At 39.0% G+C, this 15196-nt stretch overlaps 1 protein-coding gene across 1 annotated transcript in view; it reads left to right on the top strand.

The window, feature by feature from the left end:
• Positions 1-15196, top strand: part of LOC119546440 (protein madd-4) — a 62816-nt gene that overhangs the window by 16958 nt on the left and 30662 nt on the right. The window contains exons 4-7 of the mRNA XM_037852715.1: positions 7689-7799; positions 7872-8212; positions 9916-10090; positions 12446-12590. Coding sequence (XP_037708643.1) covers positions 7689-7799; positions 7872-8212; positions 9916-10090; positions 12446-12590 — 772 coding nt within the window. The remainder of the gene's footprint in view (positions 1-7688; positions 7800-7871; positions 8213-9915; positions 10091-12445; positions 12591-15196) is intronic.

Genomic DNA, 15196 nt, shown 5'->3' with positions numbered 1-15196 from the left:
ATATATGCAGAGCCGAGGAGAAAGAAAGAAAGTTCAGTAATGAGAGTTGTCCATTTGTGGTAATTAATTTTAATGTTGAGCAGGCGACGCTGCCAATTTCGAGAAAACCAAAAAGCGATGTCAATGGACATTTGGCGTCACATTTGTGGGGAGCATCAATGGTAAAGCCGCCACAAAAGCAAAAAAACTAACAATAGGGGGAGAAAACAAACAAAATAAGGAACCGCAGCCAGGAATTGAAATTAGAAATGGCAACCATCCAATTTCGGATGGAAAACCAGCCAGGTGAAACTCTTTTTGGACATTGTCCTGGTTTATTTTTATACGGCCGGTGTGTTGGGTAATTAGTTTTCAGGCCTGTGACCCAAAACACCTGAAGCTGCTCCTGTTTTTTTTTTGCGGTTCTATTTAAGCCAAGTCCAATAATAATTTATGGGAAATTTAATCACCTGGGGAAAAGAAAGGTGATTCGGTTCGCATTTCCCGATTTCTTCCGTCAAGATTTAATCTTAGAATCAATTTGTCGAGGAGGGTGTATGAAATGTTCCACTTCCTGGCAAAAGGGCTCTTCGTTGGGATTGATGTGAAAGGCTTTTTGTTGTCAATGGGGGCAGGGAGAAAGCCTCGCTCCCATTTCTTCGGCTCTTTCTTCTGGGGTCTTTGTGCAGGCTTTGCCTGTTGTTCGCCTGCCTCTCGAGTGGATTTATTGTTACGTGTAGTAAATATTTCTTTGGCATAGTATTTTCTGCCTTCCTTAAGTACGTATCTTTTTATTTTGCCTGTTCATTTCTGCTATGAATTTGACTTTGGTCCCAAGGTTTATGTTTTGGTTTCGGTTTTTGCGTGTTGCCGTTAGCCCCTACATATAACCACTATTTGTCTGTAAGTCTGTCTGTCTTTTCGTCCTGGCCGATATTTGTTTGGTAGTCCTTGTTGGCGTGTTTGTCTTGTTGTGTGCCGGCGTGTTAATGGCCTAGGCGTAGTTGACAAGTTTTTTGCGGTGAGTGTTTTCCAAGAGTGCTTCAAGAAGTTGGAGAGTCGAAGCTGGAGATGATTAATGGCATCCGTGAGTGGTGGTCGAGTGGTAAGGGCTTTTAGACAGGGCGGGTATTAAACATATACATGTATATGAAATCAGTCCGGCATTTGGGAATTGAAATAATAAAACTTGAGGTTGAGTACTCTATAGGTAGGTAAACACAAAATGATTTATTAATCTATCGGGCATCCAAACAGATATAAGATACACTGATAAATAACCTAACAAATCCAACAATTTAAAAACTGGAAATATTTAATTTGACTATAATTACATAGTTTAAGAACATTGATTTTAATATAAACTTTAATAATTTCTAAAGATTATGGCCAAAGGCCCTTCAGCTAGCACTAGACATCCTATGTTAATCTTAGTTCTTTAATCTTTACTATCATATTTAATAAATAAATAAATATATAATGGCAAAATCAAATATTTTATTATTTATTTATTTTATTTTAACAAATTAAAGCTAGTATATAATACTAAAATTAATATTAAAAAAAAGAAGGGGCGCTGGAAGCTAAAGTTCTTCGGCCCACAAATATTTTATATTTTGAACATTGGTTCAAATATGTTCAAATTTAATCATGCAACTAAATGTCTATGCTTTGAATTAAACATTATGTTTTTGTATTTATTTTAAATACATATGGTAAACAAATTTTTAAATTCAGCATACAGATAATTATTTTAATTGCATATTAGATTAGTGTAGACATTTAATGGGGGAAGTAACAGAAATCCTTTTTTACAACCAGACATTCATATCTTTAATTATGTTTCGCCATTAAAACCGAAAAGCATTCTTAAATTTCCAAGTGATTACAATGTATTATTTACTTTTAAAGTGAGACTTCGAGTTCTGAATTGGCTTAACAACCACACCATTTTCCGTTTTTAGCACTTCCGTGAGCAATTAATAAATTGAAATAGTCTACATGAAAACTCAATTTCACAAAGTTGCACTCTACCCTCTCGTTCTCTCCCCCATTTTTGATGGGCCGGCTGGCGAGAGGGAGGGAGATGGAGCATGGCCGTGCCATTTGCCACTTGAAATACCCGCCTTTTGTGCAAATATCACGTTCCAACTTCAGAAAGAACAAACTATGCTCTGGCATTCCGTTTCAGAACCACTGCCTTTTTCGCATTTCACATTTCACCCGATCCTGGGGCAGCCCTCTCTTTTTATCGCCCCGTTTGAACGTGTAGAACAGGCATAAAATTTGTAACACTCTCATGTAATCCTGTGTCTGTGTCTGGATCTGTTTCTGGGTTCCTGGGTTCCTGGCTATTCGGCTATCTGGCGACAACACTTGTTTGTTTTTAACTCGCTCCCAGTCCCGGGTTCAATCCATTTCAGCACACCCCAATCCCCCGCCCTCAACTCTCTTTGACGGTTTAACATTCGGTATGTCGTGCATTTTATTTCAATTTCATTTTGATACCGTTTTTGAGTTAATGACTTTCCGACATGCAAAGGACTCTGAAAAACAAAACTTGCTCCTGCAAAACCTTTCCTCTTGCCCATATATACATATATACAAACGTATATATAAGGTATCTGTAACCCATCAAGGCATCGATGATATTTATTGACAAAGTTTTTGGCACATATCCATATTTTTGTTTCTCCTTATGATTTATTTACTTTGCTTTTTATTCCCGTCTTTTTGTGGGCTTTGCTCATGTTTTTAGCAGCAGCCAAGCAAAAGTTTTTGGTTTTTATACTTTTCTTTATGGGTTAAATTTTTTCCGGAAATGTATTTTATGCCATCCATAAGCAAAGAATGGGGGATGAGAGTGTTTGATGAATCCACACAGAAAAAAATAACAATATTTTCATTTCAAAAGTTTTTTTTCTTTAATTTCATAACAAATTTCCTTTAATCACTAGCATACCAAATGGAACTGCTTTAAAAAAAAGGGATATGAGATACCCGTTCTCGACCCAATCGGAAACAATATTAAATCCAGGTGTTATGCCCACCTTTTAAATACAAATGCTCAAAATTGTTGAGTACTAGGTGTTTAAATATTAAAATATATTTCCTTAGACTAAAACCTAAGAATTTCGTTTAAGCTGATTCAAATATATACTGGAAATGTGTTTTCTTTTATTTCTATATATATACGGAAGAAAGATTTGTCGATTTAATTTCAAAGGAACTTAAAATATTAAACCAACTAACTTTTCATAGCACGCTTAGTAGTAATATGAATGCGCTAAAATCGTGTAATATAATTCACCACAAGCCCTGGACTTTTAGCATCACGTTAGAACCCCTTTAACAGTATTAAGGCTCCCTGGCAACCCAATTCCAGTCGAACCAAACAAATCCGTCTGCAGTGTCCAGCGCAAAGTTGGAGGTCAAAGCGAAGCCATACGGAGTCGGTAGTCGAGACAGACTGCATATAAAGCCGGAAACAGTTAACAACGGCTAAGCCCTTGGCCACTTACAGTCGTTAAATGGCATTATAGAGGGAGACAGACAGACGCGATGCGTAAGTTGGTTCACTCTCTCTTTCTCAATTGCGTCCTTCGATTTTTTCTACCCAAGTTAGGAGTTTTATTTTTGGAGTGATGCGGACCACGACCCTTGACCTTTCCATATGCGTTAAGTGTTGCCATCGAAAATTAATGACAAAGTAATGTCAGTCAAATGGATAGACAAGCCTAGACAATCGGACAGGTTAGACAGGCCCCCGAAGTCAAAGAACAGAACAGAGCGGAAACGATCCGGAGCATAAACCATCAATTCCGAGACCCAAAAGCCCAGAACCCAGAACCCAGAACCCAGTTCATCCATCCGTCTATCCCTTGTCATGTCAACGTTTCGGTTGCTGGTGTAACTGTAGCTGCTGCGGCTATAGCGACACCGACTTCATCCTAGCTATTATATCATCCATAAGAACCCCGAACCCTTCGGCATCGTCCTTCTCTTTTGCGGCAGCAACCTGTGCAACCTTCGCATACGGAAATTTTAGCTCATTGACGTTTTGCGCCGCCTGTCGCTGTCGCTTTGAATAAATAACTGACGTGACGCTACAGACACATTATCCAACTGAAGGTATATAAACTCCTCATCCCCTGGCTCTTGGCTCTACAATACAATCAACTGACGGAACAGCGTTTACCTGAACAAGACCCCCGACTCCACTCCCCTTCGTCATCTTTGACAGTCTAATCGTCTGTTGGACTCACTAACGCTCCGGCATTCGGCAGCAGCATCCTGGAGGGATGCTCTCCATTCAACCCCGACCTAACCAACCGTGCCCCAGTATTTATGCAAAAACTGCCTGACGTCCCAGTTCACCTCCCCTCGGCTGTCTGACGTACTGTAGCATCTCCGACTGTCTTTGGAAATAGACTTGGCTGTCTGTTCTGGCCTGACAACAGGCGGGCACAGTGGGTTGGGAAGTTGGAAATGGTTCTTACTATGAATTATTTATTAATATTCCATAGCTATTATCATGTAAGAACATGTAAGAATGTAAAAATCGAAGTAACTGGTTCTCTCCTAAAGAATTCGCGGTTTTGTGTAACATTGTGCTACCCAATTGAACTTCATTGTTATTTTAGACGCCGTTCTTCTGAAGAATTCGCGTTTGTACAGTTGGGCCAAATAATACAAAATGCTTATAAAAATGAAACCGCGAGTTCTTCAGACTGATGTGAATAGAAGCGTTCCAAAGCCATTGTGATCACATAATTGCCACCTAAAGAATTGTAAAAATCGAAGTAACTGGTTCTCTCCTAAAGAATTCGCGGTTTTGAGTAACATTGTGCTACCCAATTGAACTTCATTGTTATTTTAGACGCCCTTCTTCTGAAGAATTCGCGTTTGTACAGTTGGACCAAATAATACTTATAAAAATGAAACCATTGTGATCACATAATTGACAACTAAAGAATTCGCGTTTATGTTGGATAGCCTAATACAAAGAACATGTAGATGAATGGAAGCTTGACAATGTTATTGTGAGCACTATACCTAAACACTTTCGTTTCATCAACTTTTATAGTAGTAGTACAAGTAGTAGACAGGAAGCACTCGCCTTCCTTTAATCCATCAACTCACTCCCTTCTTATGCAGTAAATTCCAGCAGGGCATAACACTGCTATCCCTTCCCTACGAACCCATAAATACATCACTTTCGCACCACTGTGCACATTAACTAACTACCTACAATGACTTCCTGCCACGAGGACGACGGCAAGCCCACAAGCCCGTGGAAAACCGTAGAACTCGACATTTGACGTGTGCCCGAGTGGAGGTTGAAGTGGGGATAGAATGGCAAAAGTGAGTTATTGAAACGGTTTTAACTCATAAATAAATAATTACCGGAATCGCAAAAAGCTTGTGCATAAAATGTGCTAGACCTATCCAATGTTTGCTATTTGCTAATGTTTTTTTTTCTTTGCTACCCATACCACTTCCAACCACATACCTACAAATACCCGACTTCCTGTCCGGCGGAAAAGGAGGGTTTACACCTGTCGACGTCGAGCACGTGGCTAGGGCTAAGTCTTTAGTGGGTTCGTTACTTGTTCTCCTAATGTTTGCCCAAGGGTCGCCTATAGGCTTCAACATTTCCATTAGGGGAGAACACACACAATGGGCCTCTGACCAGTGGCAACACTTGAAACGTGGTAATAGATACTTGGATAGTAATTTAGTAGCTTTTCCTAACCGCATGGATGGACATATGAGATTTTACGCCGATTTTGTTAAGAGTTTCCACCTCTGGCTTTGCTTTGTTTTTTTCCCCTTTCTGCACTTGCTATATCGGGCATTCCATCTTGTTGGCTTTACATATCCTTCATTTCATTCTATCCAAACTGCTATCAAATGCGAGTGCGAAAGAGCCAGTTTGTGTGGGTTGATTCTTTGGGTCAGGTCATGTATCATGCAGGAGACAATCCATATGGTATGAGCTTCCGTTCCGGAAGGTTTACCCGCCCAAATCCTCCCCCTGGCTGGGATTTGTTTGTGGCTGTTGCTCTGGTCCATTTGGCGCTGATTTGCCTTAAAGATTGCACCGCCAACCGGAATGGGTGAGTTCAGAGGGCTTAGACCTTGGCTTAGACAGAAAGTTGTTAAGCCGACTGCTTGTTAGCCACATGCGTTGTTCTTAGTTCGCTGTGTGATTTCTACAAGCTGACAACAGATGTGGCAGATATGTTGCAGCGATTAAGCTAACACCGATAATAACTTTGGATCAACAAATGAACTTGGTTGTTTGGGCAAGAACTTATAGACTCTAAGATTCTAGCTATACATATTTATACAATGAGTTTTTCAAAAGTATTTAGTATCTGTTCAGTTGGGAATGTAATAAAGGAGAATTTTAAACATCTTTTACCCCCATTTATAAAGACATTAAGATCTCTTGTGAGTCTTTATCATTTTTTGTTCAAATTAAATAAAACAAAGACTATAAATGAATGTATTTTGATTAATATTGTAGGTAAATAAGACCCAAAAAAAGATAAAGTTTTGTGTACGATTATAGACGCAGTAACATAAGAATTCCACCTTAAGTTCATGTTGTAAAATACTTAAAAGTTGGAATGGCCTGCTTCCTGTGATAAACACTTACATACTTGTTAAGTCGCAGCAGTTAAGGTCGTGATTGCGTGTAGGTGCCCATACTATATACATATGAGTAGTTTTCGTTAAATTGAAGCACGTGGACATTTCGCGACACGCCATAAAACAGCAGTAACAGCAGGAGCAGACAACGTGTGGTATGAGCGATTTTCTCCTCCCTGAACCCATGAAATGGCGACACTGGGAGAACAGATCGGTTTTTGTTTTTTAGTAATCTAACTTAAAGTATATATAAGTACGATGATATTAAATCTGTAAGTACCTCAAATTAGATTAGAAATTATGTTTTTTTATTTTTATTTTTCTATGAAGTTGCGTTAAAAATAACTCTACAACAATTTTAAAAAACTAAAAAACACTTATGCATTTTTGGTTTTAAGGTAATATATTTAGAGTTATAGAGTCTAACTTACATATGTAACTTGAACCACCATCTGCCACCAAGGAAGTTCAAGCATTCGAATTATAGAATACATTTTACGATTGCGAATAAAACTAGTTCGACTTCGAGTTAGGGATGTTACACATTAGTTTTGACTTTTATATTACCCACCGTACAGAGTCGAGATTGCTTTCAATTCCTGTCCTTCTATATGTACAATGTACATATATATACGTGATGCGTGTCGCAGGGTTAAAGTGCCTTCGATATGAAAAAGAGGAAAACCAAAGCCAGGAAGCCGAAATGCAAATTGTTAACGTGACTAACAGGAACGGCGCGTGCGAGGGAAAACAATTTATATCAATGTGAGAGCTTGGCTCTGGGGCTTGAACCCTAAATGTCAAATATGTGACATACTTTGCATCGCGATATTGGGCTCAAGTTGGCATTATGCCACGAACTAGATAGTTTTATGCATAAGTGGGTCTGATGAGAGGGGAATTAATTTCATGTTTCTTGACTATGAGTTATGGGGTTTTTAATATAGGTATGCAACCTTCCTTTAGACTTTGCTGGTCATTAGTACTAGTTAGTATTATGGTTACCAAGGTAATTACTAATCGCTTGTTTCCCAAATCTCCTCTACTTTTAGACCACTCTATGCCTATTGGATATACGGGCTGCCTGGGCAAAGAAGCTTAATGCGAGTCAAGCATTCGACGACACATGGAACACAGCATCCGATTTAGAAAATGAACTGGAAGTAAGTAGCCTGGGCCTTTCATTTGCCACACACCGGCACAATAAGCCCCCAAATGCAACTGCCAATTTGCAGCAACAGAAGCGAGCGAAGGGTCAAAGTTCGGGAGGCGGCGGTGGCGGAGGAGGAGGAGGAGGAGGCGGTGGACCCGGCCAGTGGTCATCCTGGTCGGATTGGTCGACCTGCTCGCGCACCTGCGACGGGGGCATCATGCAACAGATGCGTCGGTGCGGCAACCCTGGCAGTTGCCGCGGCGAGAGCGCCCGCTATCGCATCTGCAACATGCAGCCGTGTCCGGAGCAACAGGACTTCCGCTCCAGCCAATGTGCCGCCTACAACGATGTGCCCTACGATGGCACCCTGTACAAGTGGACTCCGCACTACGATTATGTCGAGCCCTGTGCGCTCACATGCCGGTGAGTGTGACTGTTCAGCTGGGGGGAGCACTCAACAAAAATTTATAAGACAAAATACCCTTAGTAATCTTTTTTTTTCACCTAACTTAAAACAAAAACTCATATATTTTTAATCCTGATTTTAGTATTATAGGTATTATTATTTTATTATGCCACCGTAAATATATAAGGGTTATTTGAGACTTTTATTTTAAAAGAATCTGATTGATTGATTTCAGAGAATTTTCAAAGAGAGGAAATTTAAGAAATACCATTTCTCAATATCAAACTAACATTTAAGAACTACTTCTACTTAATATCAAGTTCACATTATTCAAAGGTACTTAAATGATACTTGATAAATATACCATAGGCATAAATTGTTTTTTAAATTTTTGTATTAAGGCAGAATAAATTGAAGAAATACCATTTCTCAATATCAAGCTAACACTTAAGAACTATATCTTCTCAACTATATATATCAAGTATCATTTAAGTACCTTTGAATAATGTAAACTTGATATTAGTTTACATTATTCAAAGGTACTTAAATGATACTTGATAAATTTACCATAGGGATAAATTGTTACTTACATTTTTGTATTAAAACAGAATAAATTTAATAAATACCATTTTTCAATATCAAGCTAACACTTAAGAACTTTATCTTTATCTTTAAATGATACTTAATGTACCATCAGAATATTAAATTGTTATTTACTTTTTTGTTTTATTGTGTAATATTTTTCAAAGTGAGGCTTGTTGCATAATGGAATCATGGCCACACCTAATCGGACTGTGGTGCAGCTGGTCCAGTCGGATGTGCGCTCATTATTCATCATGCCCTCCGTTCGGCCAGCCGTGCGGTGTAGCTTCAAGTGGCTTCCATTTGGGTCCTGTGGTCTGGTCTGATTTGGCTTGGTGCTGATTCCCGTTCCGGTTCCTGGTCCCTGTGACAATAAAAAGCTGTTTGTCCCTTTTCCATTTCTTTTTTATTTTGCTGTAGCATTTTCCCCTTTTTGCGGTTCAAATTAGTGGCAGTCGTGTTTGGGATTGGGATTCTGCGGTTTCCAGTTCCTGTGGTTAATCCATTTGGATTTTTTTCTCACGTCTACTTTTTTTTTTCGCACACATATGCGGGCTAAATAAATCATTTGCTAAGCTTTAAGTTTCTGCAATTTAGTTGCAAATGCAAGCGGGCAGGGGAACTTGCCGCAAAGGAAGCAATTTGTAAGGGGATAACCCAGAGGGGGAACTGCTTCGGGAAGTGATTCGTAGGGAAGCACTAAGTATGCATATATGTGGTGGTGTGAAAAATAACACTGTTTAATTTGGAAAAGTGATAGGATTAGATATTTAGGTTTGATTTAATTTGGGTGATAATTTAGCAAATGTTTGAGAATGGTGTGATAAAGAAAAATAAAAAGTTTTAAGGATCAATTCCTTGAAAATATGTCCTCCTAATTTAAAAAATTTTGTTTATACCTAGTTAAGATTTGTTTAATTATTTTAAATCACATTTATTAATTTAAATTTCCCTTTAGGGAAAGCACAAATATTTAAGCATTATTTTAGCTTGGTTTACATTTAATCAGCAAGAAGCTCTTTGAAATTGTCCTTTTCGTCATCCTTCACCCTTATCAGCCGTTTTATCAGGCGACGCCTTTTCCATTAAATTCTTGGATAACCATAGTGCAAAATATATATATAATCTCCATCCGCAGGGGACATCCGGCGCATCTCGTCGAAGACATATCCCGGGAGACGGGAGGCGGGAATCCCGAGGAGGCGGAGCACTACGACGAGCAGAGCGTCATTGTGCAGCTGTCGGCGAGGGTCCAGGATGGAACCCGCTGTCGTTCCGGCAGCCTGGATATGTGCATCCAAGGCAAATGTCAGGTGAGTCCCATTTAGGCAAAGTTTGTCCTTCAACAGTAATCGGGCGTTGGGTGGGTGGCTACTTCCTTCCCGTAGTTCCTTCCCTTTTGTGCCGTCCCTTCCACTTCAACTATTCCCCAACGGCGTGGCGAAAGATGATAAATTACGTCCACAATTTTGTTGGTGGGGAAGGTCTTGCTCTTGGCCGTAGGCTTTTGGCCAAGAGCCTAAGACCCCAAAAAGGCAAAAACAAAGCTACTTTCGCCGGGGATCCCTTCGGGAGGGCCTTAAGCATATGTATATGTATGTAGATTGCACAACACAAGCGCCTTTGTATCATTATGCTCCGGCGCATAAATAAATCATAAAGTGGGCGGCCGAAAGGCATGGGGGCGGCCCATGCAGGTTTTTCTGCCTCAGTTGGAAGTGCCACTGCTGCTGCTGCCGTCAAAAGTCAACTATTGAAATGCCAATAAAGCTTGCTCCAGGGCAACGTCGAGCAGAGTGGCAGCAAAAAATCGTTCCCTGAGTCACGGCAGGGGATTCCCCTCGCAATGCGCTGCAAAGTATGCTACGATATGTTGACATGGGTGGCGAGGGGAGGCCGAAAAGTTGACATTGGTACCAAGTCTATTTTCCATTACTTTATTTTATTTGTATTTACTACGATTTTTAATAAATAAAATACACTGATAAAAAATTGTAAAAGCAATTAATTTCATGGTCATTTAAAATATTTTCAACTGCTTTTAATTTTTTGGTACCAAGTCTATTTACCATTAATTTATTTTATTTGTATTTACAACGATATTTAATAAATAACATACACTGATACAAATTTTAAAAGCAATTAATTTCATGGTCATTTAAAATATTTTCAACTGCTGTTAATTTTTTTCATAACATTAAAAATGCTTTAAATAAACATGAATTAGACTAAGGTCTATCGTTTTCTATCTTGAATTAGAGATTTTAAAATTTTGAAATTTGAAATTCGTGTTTTGGAACTACCTAAGATTGGCATGTAATTAATTTGCAATATAATGTTAGTAAAAATAAGAATACTCGTGCACATTTTCTTTAACTTTTGATCAATTTGAGAATAATTTCATTTTGATTATTCATTTACCATGAAGAGCTCTTCATAAGTTAAATGTAAGAATTCGCATAATGAAGCCATTCAGGCGGGATCTGTGGAGTAGGTGTCGGGGCAACCCTCGTCATCCTGGAGTGGCGGGGATGTCTGCCAAGGCTTGGCAGGATTACAACTACAATAATGTCAAACGAAGTTGGCGACAGCCGCAGCCACGACGACATAACTTGGCCCAGCCTAGGGGTTTTTCTTTTCCTCCTCGAGTCGACTGTTTGAGTTTCGGTTCGGTTTCAGTTCCAGTTCCAACAAGTTGGTATACACGTACCCACAGATATGTGTGCTTCTGTGTGTGGGAGTACGGCATCTTATCCAAGTTTCGCCTAGTTCCCGACTGCCCTGTAATGCCACCAAATCGTCACCCCAATTTGTTGTAATAAACGCCAATATGTCATGCGGTTTACGTTGTGTTTTATTTGTCGCCAAACAGAGGGTGCGGAGCAGCAGACGCCACAGGCATTCTATATACGTGGATACGTATATATTTGTAGATGGGTATTACGTATATATCCGTTATAAATAAATCAGAAGCCTTGCTGCCAGCTTCGCGGTTTGTTATGTGAGCCGCGGGCTTTAACTTGGCTTGTTTGTCTTGCAGCTTACACTTACACAGCAGGCAAACAGGAAGCCGGCAGAGAGTAAAACTCAACTTTTAGCATCCAAAAACGGGTATGACATGGGTAACCAGTATTTAAGTAAAGGATAGACTCTCAATTTTGTAAAAAAGTAAAAAAAGGAACATGTTTTCTTAATATAAAAAATAAAATTGGTTTTAAATACTTTAATACAAAGAAGTTCATTTAGAATTTAGTGGATATTCATGCAACAAAATTATTTTCAGACAACCTTGTCTAAGGCAATATAAATATATCCTGAGCTCAATGCACATTTTAATCAACCTTCACATGTCAAACAATCTGCCGATTCATTCCGAAAAAACACAAAAAGCATTTGTAGCTTGATAGACCATGAACTCTGGTGGCAAAGCGAAAAAGCAAAACAGTGCCCCACTTTTAGTATTCCCATCGAGTCCTAAGCTTATGCAATGGATCCTTTCTCATTGATTTCCATACATTATTTACGATTGCCGCTGCTTTTTGTGGGTTACGCTATTGATACCGCTAACAGTTGATTTACACTTTATTTACGCAGCCATTTTTATTTACCTTTAGCCTTTGACTGTGTTTGTATCTTTCTAATGCCAGCGGTTTGCCATCTCTTTTTAGCGTGTTGGCTGCGATTTGAAAATCGGCTCGACGAAGAAAATCGACGGATGCGGCGTGTGCGGCGGCGATGGGAACTCCTGCTCCCAGCCACTATATTACTGGGAGATGGCACCGATGTCGCAGTGCTCTGCCACCTGCGGCAGTGGTAAGTTCCGGCCTTATGTTACCCGCCACCCCCAGCACTAAGAATAATATAGGAACATTTCTCAAAAAAATATAGGTTAATGAAGATTTGTTTATGTAAAAAAGATCTTTAGAAGATTTGTTGAGTGGATCTTAAACAAACCATTCCAAAAATTCTTAACATTATTTGTATTTTCATTTATAGGTATAAATTTAATAAGATTAAGACATTAGTTAAAGAAGTTGAAAGTGAATAAATACTCATAAGCTTAATAATGAGTGAGAACTCAATAAGAGTACTGTTCTCAAAAGCGCTCTCGAGCTCAAAAGATCATATCATAAATTCATAAAATCTGTTACCGAAACTACTTTTTTTACAAATAGAATATCGAAAGCATTTTCATATCTATTTCAAGATTGCTTAATCTCAAAAAACAAACTTTAGAGTACTTTTTCCTTGATTTCAAGAACGTTTTTTCTCGAATAATTGAGAAGATTAATTCTTAATTTGGGAACACTTGATCTTGGCTTTATTTCCTTATAAGTTTTGCAGGGTGTATTAAACCAAAGTTTATTCTGATTATCTTTTTAAGTAAATATCTTCCAAAATCCCTCAGTGTAGCCACTTTGGTGTCGCCGATGTGCGTCTGCCTTTGCTATCCTGAGGGTAAATAAACAAGTGGAATATGTCAAGAACATTGGAATCGGAGGCCCGAGGACCTCTTGGCGTGTCTGGCTGCCGTTTGTAATCCCTCCTGCTCATTTTCCCCTCACCATCCCTCCCCGAAAAGTACTGTCAAATTTATTTTTCCAACAGTAATCGTATGTGTATGTGAAGGAATCAGCTATTTGTCGTGCTCATTTATTTTCATTGAAATGGAATTTGTTTCGATTGAATGTTTGCATGGTAATCGAGTGGCAGATCCCCAATTCCCAGGGAAAATGGCTGTTGAAAACTGTATGTATTTCTTTCTATCGCATTTGTTGCTACCTGATTAATCGTCCAGGGGATGTAATGTATTTGAAACTGAAGTTTGTCGATTAACTTTTAGTCAGACTTCGGTTAAGTTTCATGTTCCACGCGGGTCGTTAATTTGGCTGCTAGGTTACCTTTTCGGGGTTAAGTTAAAAGTTTTGTTCTGAAGTGCAACATGACAAGTTAATAAAACTTGGCGTTGACGAGCATGTGTACGTTAAAAAAACTGTTGGCCCCAAAAACTTGGGAACTTCGTCAGGTAAAGGAGCCTGCTTTCTTCGAATAACACACTAAGGAGCTGAAGATTAATTTTAGCAAAAGTTGACAGAAAGCCTAATTAATATTTTATGGCAATGCCTTGTTTTCTGAAAAATAAATAGTCAAAACTTACAATGTGAACTTGATAAAAGCTTTTAGCTTGAGGCTTTGGTTAATTGATTAAGTTTTCTTTTGATTTACCTTAGGAGTCTAGTATATGCAATATTTATTAACCCAACGGTTTTAAGGTAAACAGAGAAATACGATGACCATGAATTGACACGCAAATGAGAAAATATTATGGGTGTTCTGAACAGCATGGTAAACTTTAACCTATTTCAGTATGCTTCCCTTGGGTTGGTCGTTCAAGTGTCTCATAAATTTGTATTTATAATTTGGATCGGCATTTTTCCCGTCCATTAGCCTGTCAGAGATAAGTTGTCCTTTGCTTTGGCCGAGTGCCAGCTTGGGGTTACTCGAGGGCTTTCCAGGCCAGACGTTTACTCAGGCATTATCCAGCGACAAATGGCAAATCAATTTCAAGCTTCCTCCTCCAGTTTTAATTGCAGTATCGCTTAGGGCATTTGTCTAACCCCAGTGACCTACTGAGTTTGGCTTGACCCGGCTGTAATTACATTTCAATGTGTCTGTCTGTGTTTAGTTTTTAGATGTCAGTTAAATGTCAAGTGCACTGCAGTGCCCCCGAGTGCCCAGGGTCTCTTTTGGGGCATTTCCTAGCACTCGGCTGGTTCCACCCTCAATTTAATGGTCACCTGTGGGGTTCGACTCAGGCCAAACCGATTTAATATTGGGGTTTTTTTTGCCTGGGACACTGAAATGCTTTTACCCCATATTCAGTTCCAGTGCTCAATGCCCCCTCCTGGGGCATATAATTGCACACATTTCACGAAATCAATTATGCTCAATTATACATATTTGGTTGGGTAGTTTCGCAGTTGGACAACTGCAGTTCTTATGTACGTGACAGGAGTTCCAACTGTCTGCTGCACTCACTTGTCCTCTTCTCGATTTTTCAGTGCCCACTCGAGCTGTCTAATGGAGCTTGTTCGGAATTGGAAACACTTAATCTTCATTTAGTTTGTTGGTTTTTGTTAAAAATTTCTATTGGTATTGACAAATGGATGTCAGCATATTCGAAGGAGAAAGCTTTCGGATAAAAATAGGAAAAACGTGAAATTTTATAAGCAGCTGTGGGTGTGGGGGTCAATATTATAAATATGTAAAGTAGTTGAATTCCAGAATACATAGGAAAATATATATGTTAGATATCTGGTTTACTTAGTTGACAGCTAAAAGTCTTCAATTTAATAGCAATTAAATTGGAAGGCTGTGCAAAAAGGTACAAAAGTTAGCGGGTAAGAATACCATATAAA

This window comes from Drosophila subpulchrella, chromosome 2L (genome assembly GCF_014743375.2).
Source record: "Drosophila subpulchrella strain 33 F10 #4 breed RU33 chromosome 2L, RU_Dsub_v1.1 Primary Assembly, whole genome shotgun sequence".
Lineage (NCBI taxonomy): Eukaryota > Metazoa > Arthropoda > Insecta > Diptera > Drosophilidae > Drosophila > Drosophila subpulchrella.
The sequence above is the reverse complement of the archived record's forward strand: the minus strand, read 5'-3'. Positions and strand labels throughout refer to the sequence as shown.